The sequence below is a fragment of the Ursus maritimus genome, unplaced genomic scaffold (assembly GCF_017311325.1).
Source record: "Ursus maritimus isolate PB19 unplaced genomic scaffold, ASM1731132v1 scaffold_2, whole genome shotgun sequence".
Taxonomy (NCBI): Eukaryota; Metazoa; Chordata; class Mammalia; order Carnivora; family Ursidae; genus Ursus; species Ursus maritimus.
The window spans coordinates 21173095-21183590 of NW_024424452.1; the positions used below are offsets into that span (position 1 = coordinate 21173095).

Below are 10496 nucleotides of genomic sequence, written 5' to 3' on the forward strand. Positions count from 1 at the left end.
CTGAAAATCCTTTTTTTTTCTTTTTCAGGTTTTTATTTAAATACCCGTTAGTCAACCTACAGTGTAGTATTAGTTTCAGGTGTAGAGTTTACTGATTCATCACTTCCATGCAACACCCAGTGCTCATCCCAAGTGCCCTCCTTAGTGCCCATCACCCATTTAACCCATCCCTCGCCCACCTCCCAAAATTCCTTTTTCAAAAGATCTATTTCCCTTCCAGGGAAGATTATGCATCTGCATAATCCACGTGGCAAGTAAAAGACGATAAATTTTTTAATACTTCTCTGCTCCAGAGAGGGAGTGTGTATGCCCTCCACTTGTAGGCTCTATGACGGCTTTATCCTGACACATTTTGGCAGAAGTAATGTGCCAGTGTCAGGCCTGGGCTTTCCCACATCTTGTCTCTTGGGACACTGTCTGTGGTGGAAGCCCTGGACTGTCAAGGGAGAAGTCTTCACACTGCTGGCTGGAGAGCCCAGCCTTCCAGCTATCCCTACCCAGGTCCCAGACCTTTGAGTAAAGTCAAATCAGACCCTACAGACTATCTGCCAGCTGACTACCACAAAATAGCCTCAGTCAACACCACAGACAGCAGCAGAATTGCCCGGCTGACCCTGCCCCATTCCCTGATCCACAAAATCACCGGTGCTAATAAAATCGTGATTGCTTTAAGCTGCTAAATTTAGGGTGGTTTGCTGAGGCAGCAACAGATAACCAAAGTATCATGTGATAGGCAGTGGCTCCATGTGAAAGGAGTAAACTTTCCCGCCCCATCAACCTCAGGTTGGAACGTGACCTCCTTTGGCCAGTGGTATCCAAGTAGACAAGTCATATGGCAGGTGCATGCTTATCAAACTTTTGCTGTTTCCTGTAGCAATTTTGTTTTGCATTCTGCCATGAGAATGGCATGTCCCTGACAGGGCTGCCCCTCCTGCCTGGGTCCTGCAGCATGTAGCCATGTGGAGCAGATGTCTAAAAACATATAATATAGGCACCAAATAAACTCTTGCTGTTACAAGCCATCCAGGGGTTGTTCACTCCGCAGTCACACTTAGAATCTAATACACTGCATAGCTGTTATTTCTCTCCCCTTTTATCATTGTCAGGAAAACCCATTTCCCGTGATAGAGTCTGAAAATGTCAGGTATTCATTTCTCCAGCCTCCCTTACAGCTAGAGGTGTTCTTGTTGTGATCAGTGACAAGTAAAGGGTAGTCAATGAGGGGAGTATACTTCTGGAAAAGATTGTTCTCAATGATCAAAAGAGAGGGACATGAAAGGAGTTACGTTTAGCTGCCTTGGCCAACCACTCAGACACCTGTTCTAGACACTGCTCCTGTAAGGATGGGATGGCTACGGCCACAGCAGCCATCTTGTAACCATGAGGCAACAGAGTGGAGAATTAAAAGCCAATATACTGAGGAATGAAAGGATACAAGATCTTGGATCCTTGATAAAACTGTTGGACCACTCAACAATCTAGGACTGCCTACCACCAAAAACATCTAATAATGTGAGATAATTGTCTTAATTATTTAAGCCACTGTTAGTTGGTAATTCTGTTATTTGTAGCCAAAAAAAAACCCAACTCATATATAGTTTTTTGTTGATTTTGCAACTGCATTCTGATTTTCTTTTAGGGAATGGACATAAGACAACACACCCATACTGGCTACAGTGAGTAAGCTGAGGCTCCCTTCTGGGACATTGGGCAGGACAATCGGGGAAGAGAGGCTCTCTCTTCTTTGGGACTGCCGATTAGGAACTAAAGCAACACTGGGGAGAGGAGAGTTGAGGAATGGAAAGACTAATTTCTGATGGTATTATTGAGCTTTTGAGACTCTCCTTTGTCTGGTCTACCTTTGGACTTTTCTTCCAGTTATATGAACCAATAAATTCCTATTCTTTCATAAACCAGTTAATGGGAAGAATCCTGACTGATACAGACCAGAGTCCTAGTTTACAGATGGGGCCAAAGGGCCTCAGCTGAAGTAAAGCAGGGTTTGGGGGGGGGGGGCGGCTGGGGAGGGCAGCAAGCTACAGAAAGACAAGATGTGACAACTCCACGAGGTGGCTGCTCTCATCTGTCTCACAGGTAACAGAGGCTGAGGCACTGAAGGGCAAAACGACTTACCCAACGTCATACAGTGAGTAATTAATTGGAAGGGCGCAGATTCGATCGCAGGCCTAATAAAACTCCAAAACGCAAGTCATTCCTACTGAGCCGCACTGATCTGCAGGGTAGGTCTTTAAACAGAAACCAAGCCCGTATATTGCCTCTCAGACATCAAGAGAGTTTTATTGGTATTGACTGGGTGGAGCTGAGGACAACCCAGAGTTTCCTTGTATTTGAGAGTCAAGTTCAGGATTCTATTCTTAACTGTTTTCCTGATCAGTTAAGAAGAAGCAATGATAGCCATAATTAGGTCTATCCAACATCACAACTTAGGTCCTTCTATTTGCTTCCCTTCCCAGGGCTCCCTACACACTGTCCCAGGTTCAGTCACCTTGGCGAGGAAAGGCTACTTTTCCCTGGACCTGACCTTGGGAGTTGACTCCATTTCCATGGCCAACCTCTTACCAAACCCAATCTGACCAGCAGCCAGCCTGAGGACCAGGGTGTCTAGCTCACTGATGGCTGTCTCCAAACTGTCCCAGCAGGAGGCACGCTCTGCCCAGGACTACTTCATCATAGTGCCCTTCAGCTGGGGGTTCCCACAGTGTAGGGAACGCGCAACTCAGGTACACAGGATGATGTCCAGTAGTAACCTCTGGGCTTTAAATAACATCCTCGAATCACACAGTGCAAAGGTCATTTCCTTCCCAATTCTTCCTCCATCCTTCAGGTCACCAAAGAGAAGCTCTGTTTGGTGCAGATTTGTTCTTACAACTCTTCAACACTTGCTAATCTTCCTTTTTGACACTTTTTTGAGGGGGGGGTTCTTTGTGTGTACTGCTTTTGTACATTTATTTATGGCAATTGGTACTGGTTTCTAATTTACAGGAGTGATATTCAGTTTCCTTTATAAGCTCAAATGTATCCACTTTAAATGGGTCTGTTTATAGGCAAACAGTAAGTGAATAATAACCCAGAGCCTAGGTACTGTGGCCAGACTGAGGATGGTAAGCAAATCATTAAATTCAGCAAATGCTGCTCACAGCACAGGGGCTCCCCACAGGTGTCACCACGCTCCCCCCCCCCCCGCCACTTCAGTGAACGTATCCACAGGTAATGCTGTCAGAGTCGCTATGGAGAGGGTAGGGTACACACAGCTTCTGCTACCCCGGCCAGACTGCTGCCCCTCCCTCCTGTGTGACAAAAGTCTCCAACCTCCTGAGCTTGGGCTGGATCAGAGGGCTTTCATGCTAATGGGGTGGCTGTGGGGGGATAGTTTGCTCCTCCATCTACCAGAATAGGGAGTAGAGTCTTGGGGATCCCCCAGTACTGGAGGGTCCAGTAGCACTGACCAGTGGCACAGAGCAGGCATGGGCAGGAATGAGTGGGAGGCCTTTCCGAGAGCCTGTGGGCCAAGGGAATGCTCTGTGTTTTATGGATGTTGGAGAACTTCCTATGGAGAGCTGTCACTAGGAGTCTGGCCAGAAGCTTTAGGTAAGTGTTTCTAAAAGTTTGGTCCTTCAACCTCCAACATCAGAATCATGTACTAAAAATATAGATTTCCCTGTAGATTCAAGAGCTCTCAAAGGGGGCCAAAGAGTCTGAACTTTTTTTTTTTTTTAAAGTAATCTCTGTGCTCAACGTGGGGCTTGAACTCATGATCTTGAGATCAAGAGTCACATGCTCTACTGAGATAGGCAGGCAGTGTCCCTTTTTAAAAAAAATTTGAGGTCTAAACTTTAAAGAGGTATAAAATATTAGGAAAATTTGAGAGACTATAATGGAAAAAAGACTAGCTGTAAAGAAAGATATCTCCCCCTCTCTCTCCCCACTCCTCTCTCTCTTCCCTCTGTTTCCCCTCTATTTCTCTATTTCTATCCATACAGTTGGCCCTTGAACAACATGGGTTTGAACTGCGTGGATCCATTTACACGTGGATTTTTTACAGTATAGTCATGTAAATGTACTCTCTCTTCCTTATGAGTTTCTAAAAATAACCTTTTCAGGGGCGCCTGGGTGGCACAGCGGGTAAGCGTCTGCCTTCGGCTCAGGGCGTGATCCCGGCGTTACGGGATCGAGCCCCATGTCAGGTTCCTCCACTGTGAGCCTGCTTCTTCCTCTCCCACTCCCCCTGCTTGTGTTCCCTCTCTCGCTGGCTGTCTCTATCTCTGTCAAATAAATAAATAAAATCTTTTAAAAAAAAAAATAAATAAATAATAAAAATAACCTTTTCTATTGCTTACCTTATTGTAAGAATGCAGCATGAAATACATATAACATACCAATATGTGTTATTCAACTGTTTAGGTTATCAGTAAGGCTTCCGGTCAACAGTAAGCTATTAGCTAAGTCTGGGGGGGAGGTCAAAAGTTATACGTGGAAATTTGACTTGTAAAGGTCAGTACCCTGAACTCCTGTGTTGTTCAAGGGCCAACTGCATACGAATCTTCTCCCACAGTGCCTGGAAAAATTAGCCACTCAGTGAGGTTTACACCCTCCTTCCCTTACTTCTCACCTTTAATTCAGGGCCAAAGACTAAACAGACAGCCCTCAATCGAAAAGTCTTTGTTTATGTGGTAATCCTTTGACAAAAATTGCAAAACTCCCTAAGGAGTCAAATACTCTCTTTGGCCCCTGGCTCCCCTCAACTATGAGACTCGTCTGTCAGAATCATACTGCTATCAAACACGAAGTTGAAATGTGGTTAATCTGCCACTCCAGACAATTCCACACTCTGAGAGCCCCCAAAGGGGCTTGATCTTTACCTGACTTCCAGCTCCCTGAACTTGGAAAATGCCAGGAGGCATGCAGTCACTGACCTGGGCCCTGGGTGCCCACAACCACAGTGTGAATGTGTGTTCTGGACAGTCTAGTACGTCTTCAGTTGGCTTTCCTCAGAAGTGCCTGGAGACAAGGATCAGAGAGCAAGTTGTCTATCTGTGAGGTGATCCAGGAAGCAGTGGTAGGAGAAAGGGGATGAGATGGGGGGAGGGTGTTAGGGTTAGATGGGGGTTAGGGTTGGGGGTAGGGAGCAGCCTCACGCTGTGAGTAACTGGGGCTCAAACCTGCTGGAGATTTCCAGAGGAAAGAGAACATGCCTCTAAGTTGTCCAAACTTAGGGGTTGATAAACTGAGTATTTATCTACCAATCTCCATCAGTCATTGATTGACAGCTGCTCCTATGGCCATTAACTCCCCAGCACTTCAACTTGTCCTTCACACAAGCTGAATACTTGCCTATGCCAGGCAAAGCTCTTGGGCAGAGGATCGTCTGTGCTTGAAGGAAGAAGCCATTGGGGTTCCTCAAAAAATTAAAACAGAGCTACCATATGACCCAGCACCCCCACTTTTGGGTATGTATCTAAAGGAAATGAAATCACCATCTCAAAGAGATATCTGGACTCCCATGTTCACTGCAGGACTATTCACAACCCAAATGTCCATGGACACAGATGAATGGATAAAGAAAATGTGCTATCTGCATACATTGGAATATTACTCGGTCTTAAAACAGAAGGAAATTCTACCACTTGTGACAATGTGGATGGGTCTGGGAGACATGATACTAAGTGAAACACGTCAGTCACAGAAAGACAAAAACTGCATGATTCCTCTTACGTGGGGCATATAAAAAAGTCAAATGCGGGGGCGCCTGGGTAGCGCAGTCGTTAAAGCGTCTGCCTTCGGCTCAGGGCGTGATCCCGGCACGCCGGGATCGAGTCCCACATTGGGCTCCTCTGCTGTGAGCCTGCTTCTTCCTCTCCCACTCCCGCTGCTGTGTTCCCTCTCTCGCTGGCTGTCTCTCTGTCACATAAATAAATAAAATCTTTAAAAAAAAAAAAAAAGTCAAATGCGTAGAAGTAGACAATAGAACAGTCTTAAGGGGGGAGGGGGATAAGGGAAGCTGTTGTTCAACGAGTATAAAGTTACAGTTATCCAAGATGAGTAAGTTGCAAAGATCTTCTGTACAGCAATGTGCCTGTAGTTTACGATTTGGTGTTGTACACTTAAAAATTTGTTAAGCCACGGGTGCCTGGATGGCTCAGTTGGTTAGGCATCTGCCTTTGGCTCAGGTCATGATCTCAGGGTTCTGGGATCAAGTCCCACGTTCAGCTCCCTGCTCAGCAGGGAGTCTGCTTTTCCCTCTGCCTCTGTCCCTCCCCCCCCCACTCATGATATCTCTCTCTCTCTCTCTCTCAAATAAATAAAATCCTTTAAAAAATGTGTTAAGCCAGTAGATCTCATGTTAAGTGTTCTAATGACACATATACACACACTCATGCACAAATACCAAAGTGATACAAGGAAATTTTTGGCGATGATGGATGTTTATTTCTTGATTGTGGTGATGATAACATGAGTGTATACCTACGTCCAAACTCATCACATTGTATACATCAATTATGTACAGTTATTTGTACACCTATTATGATACAATAAAGCTGGGGTAAGATGGAAGCCACTGATGTACCGGAATGGTGAATGCCAAGCAGGTGGTGTGCTGCTAAGTTTAACAAGGGGCTCTCCTAAGCAGAAAAGCCCTGGTCTATTGCATTTGCCAACGCCCATGGTGTAAATATCCCACCACAGCCAATTCAAGCTACCAACGGGACATCACTGAAAACGCAGATGGAAGCCAGAGGCACACTTGAGTCTCGTGTGTTGACGTAAGACAGCTCCAGCACAGCACTGGGAGAAGATAATGGGCAGGGCACCAACAGCATCTCCTACAGGCACAGCCAAAGCATTTTGCGGTAGACACAGGATCTCACAATTTTATGCAACTTTTACCCTCTCTTCTGTGATATAGCAATGTTTGAACACCTTACCATGAAAAAATGGAATTATTCTCCAGATCTTTGAATAATTTCATGCCCTGGGAAGGTATGTCTTGTTTATTACTTTTCTATCATCTCTGCCCCCACCTGCCCACCCCCATCACAGTGGCGTGCACCCATAGAATCCATGAAGACCCATTTAAAAAGTCAGACTTCAAGAATTCCTCCACTGGGTACCCTAATGTGGGACAAGAACCCACTCAGGACAATGGCACTCTTTGCTTGGAATTACTGAAAAAAGAAATCCCTTCCCACTGGATTACTAGGCTAGTAGGATGGAGCCCTGGAGCTGCTGGTGGCCATCCTCCACCAAGAGGAAAGAGCCCTCCTGAGAATAGAGCCAACGCAAAAGAAAACTGATTGAGAAATGAACCACTGAGTCCTGATAGCATGGTGTGAGCCCTTTGAATCTAACTGTTCCTGAAGACACTTCCAGACTTGTCCAGCATTCTGAAGATACTTTCAAACTTTTTAATTATATGGGCCCATAAAATCTCTTTTTTATTGAAGTCGCTGTAAGTTGGGTTTCCAGTCGCTTGCAACCAGAAGATTGCTGGCTGATTCACAATCTGAGATCAGATGAACCAGACTTTATTTAGTACACGCCCTTCCGCCTTTCTCTCCTTGGCCCTAAATGGAGTTTACCATAGACACAAGAATCCAGTTTATGGGGGCCCAGCCTCTGTGGGGGCTGAAGATAAATCCAAGGCTGAACTGGTTTGTGTGAGCTAGCCAAAGGCACCAAGGGGTCACTTCAGGATCCGGATGCTCATTTTCTGCTCGATGTCCATTTTCTCTAAGGACTGGTGGGGGGAGATAGGTGATAGTCAGGAGCTCAGTCCTCTAGGCTTCCAACCTCCTCTCCCATCCCCGAAGCCCCACCTTTCCTTGGCGACCCCGATCCTTCTGCCCACCTCCTTCCAACTTCCTCTCCTGCATCCATCTGTCCTAGGGACTACTGATGTCAACTCCCTAGGTCTAAGGGCATTCTGACCTTGGCGAACTCCAGGAAGGACACGGCCCCATCCCCATCTTCATCCGCTTCCTGCACTGTGCGGTCCGCAATGCTCTCCAACTGCTCTTCTGTCACCTGCACCCCAACCATCAGCCGGAGGACCTGGGAGGCATGGAGGGGGACAGCCATAAAGAGGAGGCACTAGCCCCATCCCCCAAACCTTACCCATATCATCCCAAATGGTATTACCCATTTTGTAATCAATCCTTCATCCATTTTTTTCACTCCCCACCATATTCCCCCAATAATTTCCCCCACTGCTTCTCCATTCGAACACCCACCTGCCTCTCACAGTCTCACACTCACCTCAACAGTATGCCCAAACTCATTATCCAGCCCCAAATCTTATGACCTAACCTCCCTCCGTCCTCCACCCCATCCCCCACCTCACCCTCCCACTATTCCCCCTTCCACCCCCCACTTCATCATATCTGTTGCAGTTTCTGAATCTCAACACTCTTGACATTTGGGGCCAGGTAACTCCTTGTGGGGAGAAAGGGGACTATCCTGTGTATTGAAAGATGTTTAGCAGCAATTTTGTCTTCTACCCACCAGATGCCGGTAGTACCGCCCCCTTCCCCAGCTGTGACAACCAAAAAGGTCTCTAGATATCGCCAACAGCATTCAGGAGGCAAAATCACCCCCAGTTAAGAATCACTGATCTATTTCCATCCTCACACCCTACTGCTCCCCATCCCATTTCCCAACTAAATCCCACCCAGTGCCGGATTCCCACTTAATACCTCAGTCGTCTGCACACCCATTGGCCAGTCACGCGCCCCATCCCCCCACAACCTTTCCCTTCAACCACCCACACTTCACACATCGCATCTCTTCTCCTTGCGTTCTTCTAACCTGTAGCATCTCATGCCTGGAAATCTTTCCATCTCGATCCAGGTCATAAAGCTGAAATGCAACTGGAAGAGAATGGAAGGGGAAGGGAAGGTGGGTCTTCTCTGGTTCTCTTCCAGCAGAAGGTCACCCTGGAGGTGTGGGGGAAGTCATCTAGAGGCTGGCTAAGAAAGGGAGGTGCCTGGGGCCTCTCTCTGGTGGGGTATACCTAGGGTCTCACGTGGGGAGGGGGTCCCCACAAACTCACAGCGAAGTTTGTTCATTCTGCTGTTGAGGGGTTCAGGTTCCTTGGGGTCTCGCATGCCTGGGTCCTCATCATCGACGGGTCGAAAATGAGCCAGGACTCTGACAAAGCCTGGGAAATCCACTCGCAGATTCCTGGGGGGGGAAGGGAGCAGAGACAGTGGTCACCTTGGGCCTCCCTCTGCCTCTGTCCCCAATTCTTCCCCAAGCCCTACCCCACATCCCAGGGGGTTCACGGCCAGCGCCCCAATCTGCTGCAGATCCATGCGGCTGTTGGGTCAAAGTTCAAAGAGGGGTAGGTAAGAAAAAGACGGAGACGGAGGGTTAGTTAAAGAGGGGAATGGAACAAGGGAGACAGAGGTGGCAGGTCCTGAAGCCAGCGCCCCCTCACCTCAGGTAGCCCTTCTTGTTCCTGTCCAGGGCCCGAAACCGGTGGTAGAGGCGGAGCAGACTGGCCTGCGAGACTACGGGACGGAAGGCGGAAGGGTAACACGGCCGCGGGCGCTGGGGACGCGCGGCGGGACCCTCCCCGGGCGACCCCGGGCCGCGGTGGGGGGACAGGAGCTCGCTGGAAGGGACGCCCGCCGGGGACCTGGGGACCGCGCCGTTGGGGCTGCAGGCGGAGTGACGACGCCCTCCCGCGGGGGAACCGAACCACCAGGCCAGCCCCCTTCCTCCTCACCCCTCTCAACCCGCCGCCCTGCCGGGCTCGAGGACACCTGGCTGCCCGGCTCCACCTGGCAGCCGGACTCGCCCCGGACCTGGACTGCAGGGAGGGAGCCCCAGATTCCCGCGCCCGCCATCCAGGACGCTCCCTGGAGCCGCCCCCGCTCCGGACCCCCCGCGTCCCCGGGTCCGAGCCCCGCGCGCCGCTCACAGCCTGTCTCCCGCCGGATGCTGTCCCCGTCGGGAATGCGCGCGGCGTGGGAGCCACGGGAGCCCATGGCTGCGCCGGCTGAGCCGCCCGGCCCCGCGTGCTCGCCTCCCGCTCCCGGGCGCGGCCGCCCCAGTGGCCCCAGGGCCGAAGGCCGCGGGCCTGGCGCAGAGCCAGGCTCGGGAACCCCTGCGTGCCTCGCCTCCCACCCGCGACCCAGGCTAACAGAGAACAATGACCAGGGTGGCGGGGTCAGAGGGGCGGCGCGAACAACGGGGCGTTTCATCCCGAGATGGGGATGGTGAGGTCGCCAGGGCCCCGCCTGCCCCACGCCCGCCCGCCCCGAGTTCTCACGCCGCTGGGCCCCCGCTCCCGGCTCCCGGTGAGTACGGCTGGGGTCCCGACCCAGAGACGGAATCCATGTCCTTCTGGGAAGGGGGCCGGGTGGTGGGGAGGGGAGCTGGACCCTTTTGTCCCAGTCCCCGAATGGCCCAATCTGGGGCTCCTTCCCCAGGCAGGAAGGCGGGGAAGAAGAAGCATTGAAGGACACCCCCCCCCC

The 10496-nt window shown here is 49.9% G+C and overlaps 1 protein-coding gene across 1 annotated transcript; it reads right to left on the minus strand.

Moving 5' to 3' along the window:
• Positions 1 to 7252: 7252 nt before the first annotated feature.
• On the minus strand, positions 7253 to 10007 carry CHP2 (calcineurin like EF-hand protein 2). The gene is made up of 7 exons (XM_040634539.1): positions 9941 to 10007; positions 9455 to 9527; positions 9274 to 9333; positions 9068 to 9198; positions 8824 to 8885; positions 7948 to 8070; positions 7253 to 7756 (listed from the first exon to the last, which is right to left on the minus strand). The coding sequence occupies exons 1-7, from the start codon at positions 10005 to 10007 to the stop codon at positions 7703 to 7705; spliced, it is 570 nt and encodes a 189-aa protein (XP_040490473.1). The 3' UTR covers positions 7253 to 7702.
• Between the last annotated feature and the right edge of the window lie 489 nt (positions 10008 to 10496).